Consider the following 3,141-nt stretch of genomic DNA (forward strand, 5'->3'; position numbering starts at 1 on the left):
CTCCTCGTCCTCGTCCTCGTCCTCCTCCTCCACCTCCTCCTCGTCCTCCTCCTCCTCCTCGTTCTCCTCCTCCTCCACCTCCTCCTCCACCTCCTCGTCCTCCTCCTCCTCCTCGTCCTCGTCCTCGTCCTCGTCCTCGTCCTCGTCCTCGACCTCGTCCTCGTCCTCGACCTCGTCCTCGTCCTCGTCCTCGTCCTCGTCCTCCTCCTCCTCCTCCTCCTCGTCCTCCTCCTCCTCGTCCTCGTCCTCCTCCTCCTCCTCCTCCTCCTCCTCCAGTCCTCGTCACCTGCATGTCCTCTACCAGCTTCATCGCCCCGTCCAGATCCTTCCTGAGCACGAAGTACTGCACAGAGAGAGTGGATGAGAACAGCAAGAGCAGTAAGAGCTCGTCGTTCCACCTTGAGTGCCGTGTTGACGGTGATGACATTCGGTCGAACAGCCTTGGCGCTCATCTCCCCCATCAGCTCCATGGGGTACACTTGGAACTTGTGAGTTGACGGGTGGCAGAAGCAGTTCAGCACGGCGTTGTACGTGTACACATCCCACACGATGCCGGCAGCAGCCATGGCCGCCAGCACCTCGGTGGCTTTCTTGTGGTCCCGCTCTCGCGCGCACTGCTGAAGAATGTGGTTGTAGCTCCTCGTCCTCCTCGAGGACTCCTCGTTCCTCGCGTGAACAGCCAGCATACCAAGAGGAACGAGCCTTCGATACCCTCTGCATGCAGGGATGGAGCGAACCAAGACTCTCGTGGGTTCGCAGGCAGCGGGGGCTTGCATGGCGGGAGAGGGAAGCCGGTGCTAGAGGAGATGAAACTCCCACTGGTTGGCACCTTGACCAGGTAGAAGATGAGGAGGGGGAGTACGAATGAGCCCCGCATCATCGTGCTAGCTTCCCCACTGCATCCTCGTCTCCTTCCGTCCACCTACAGTCTGTGGTCAGTGATGTTGGTTCATGAAACGCGCCTGCTCTGCCATTCCTCGTACCTCCCCCTCCCACCTTGTTCTCATCATCAACTCTCTCCTCGAACTTCCTTCCGCTCCGCTCATTCGCCCTCCCCCTCCCCTCCCCCTCCGTCCCCTTCCCCTCCTTTCGTCCTCCCGCCCGCATGGGAATGTGGAGAAGATGGGGTGGGTGCTTGTATCTGAGGATTGTCTTTACTCCCGTTGTAGAATATGGAATATAGAGGGTAGGGGTTGGTACCCACCCTAGACGGTCCTGCTGCGACCCCTCCTGGCCTCCATTTTTGATGCGAATAGTGCACAGGAGGAATGCGTGGATGGACGAGGAGGAGGAGAGGAGAGGAGAGGACAGGAGAGGAGGAGGAGAGGAGGAGGAGAGGAGAGGAGAGCGGAACGGAGTGAAGGGAAAGTTTCCAAGGGAATCGTCATCATGAAAGCGATCAAGGAGCACACAGATACGAGATGCACTATCGGAGACTTTCCATCAAACAAAGACAAGGGGAGAGGAGCGGTAACGAGAAGGGAGGAAGAGGAGGAGCAGGAGGAGGAGCAGGAGGAGGAGCAGGAGGAGGAGCAGGAAAAGAGAAAGAGATTTTTTTATCCAATTTCAGATATTTTCGATGCTGAATTTACAGAGCACTCCCGAGTAATGAAGGGTTCCTGTCATTACCGATAGTGAGATGCTTCAAGTGGATGTGAAAGACAGGCAGCACGAGAAACGGGGGGCTGGGAGGGGAAGAAGAGAGGTAGGAGAAAAGAAAAGAGTGGGAAGAGGATAGCTGTGGGGGGCTAGGTCAACACTTGGAGGAGAAAGAAGTGGAAGAGGGCAACTTCGGAGGAGTAGAAATGGAGGAGTAGAAACGAAGGAGGACGAGGACGAGGACGAAAATTAGAAGAAGGGCGAGGACGAAGACGAGGACGAGGACGAGGACGAGTAGAAGTAGTAGGAGGTGGTGGTGTAGAAGGAGCAGGAGCTGCAGCAGGGGTGCGGTGACGACAGCAGGAGGGGAGCAGCAGGAACCATTGTGAGTATCGTAGAGCGTGACGTGCCGATAGCCAGGTCTGATGCAAGTGACCGGGATGCAGCACTGCCAGCTGTTGTGAGCAGGCATCCAGAGAGAAAGGGGAGAGGAGGGAGGGAGGGAGGGAGGGAGGGAGGGAGGGAGGGAGGGAGGGAGGGAGGAGGGAGGGAGGGAGGGAGGAGGGGAGTTGGAGGAGTACCTGCCCAACCACAGTGAAAGTAGAAATGTCTTCATCCATGACCAGGATCTTGAGCATGGCGACCTCCCGTTCCTTGATGTTGGAGTTCAGCGATCACGCAGACCGAGGGGGAGGATCGTCTACCTGGATCTCGAACTCAAACGCTTCTCCTCTTCCTCCTCCGAACACGGGGTTGAAGCCGTTGTCCTGTATGGTGACCGTCCTCTTGACCTGGAGCTTGTGTGTCAGGTGGCTCCAAAGTGAGGATGTGGACATAGGATGGAAGAGGCGGAGAAGGCAGCGGGAAGGAAAAGGAGGAGCAGGAGCGGGAGCAGCAGCAGGAGCAGGAGCAGGAGCAGGAGCAGGAGAAGGCAGAATGTAAGTGGGAAGGAGGGAGGGAGGACAGGAGCGGATTGGGATGGAGAAAGCATGACCTGTGAATCTCCTGGTGCTCCAGACAACTCAACCTGAGCTGTGGTTAAGCACAAGCTGCACGAATGAAGGTGCAGAAGGAGAAGGAAGATCAAAGACGAGGACGAGGAAGATGACGATGACAAGGGCGAGGGAGATGAGGTGGGCGAAGAAGGAAGCAGGGAGGAGGAAGCAACAAGTGGCAGGCAGGAGGGGGCAAGAATGGGCAGGAAGCCAGGAGGGGAAGGGAACAAGGGAGTACGGGACCTGGACGTAGGGATCGAGGATGTCACTGGAAGCCTCGTTGTTGGGGAGCCTCTGACAGCTGAGGACGCAGACTGGAGGCTGCGGGTGAGAAGAAGAAGCCCAAACAAAGAGGAAGGTAGAGCAGAGATGAGCAGAGCAGAGATGAGCAGGGCAAGGCACGGCACGGCAGATGAGCAGAGCAGAAAACAGTAAGAGAAAGAGGAGGAGGAGGATGAAGGAATCGATTGCTTGCACTCGCTGTCAACCTGTCAAGCGGATCGGAAGGAGTTTCGGCCCTGTTCCGCGCATATAAGGCGGCTTCAAG

The 3,141-nt window shown here is 57.3% G+C and overlaps 2 protein-coding genes across 2 annotated transcripts; both read right to left on the reverse strand.

The window, feature by feature from the left end:
- Positions 1 to 286: 286 nt before the first annotated feature.
- Positions 287 to 686, reverse strand: GUITHDRAFT_122988 (hypothetical protein; the record flags this gene model as incomplete). Its single annotated transcript, XM_005817720.1, has 2 exons — positions 287 to 343; positions 399 to 686. Coding segments are annotated over 2 exons (345 nt in total), but the record flags the coding sequence as incomplete, so codon positions are not given.
- Positions 687 to 1,566: 880 nt separating this feature from the next.
- Positions 1,567 to 2,915, reverse strand: GUITHDRAFT_149668 (hypothetical protein; the record flags this gene model as incomplete). Its single annotated transcript, XM_005817721.1, has 6 exons — positions 1,567 to 1,619; positions 1,981 to 2,047; positions 2,181 to 2,252; positions 2,304 to 2,390; positions 2,594 to 2,626; positions 2,838 to 2,915. Coding segments are annotated over 6 exons (390 nt in total), but the record flags the coding sequence as incomplete, so codon positions are not given.
- Positions 2,916 to 3,141: the final 226 nt, after the last annotated feature.

Source organism: Guillardia theta (assembly GCF_000315625.1).
Source record: "Guillardia theta CCMP2712 unplaced genomic scaffold GUITHscaffold_636, whole genome shotgun sequence".
Classification (NCBI taxonomy): domain Eukaryota; class Cryptophyceae; order Pyrenomonadales; family Geminigeraceae; genus Guillardia; species Guillardia theta.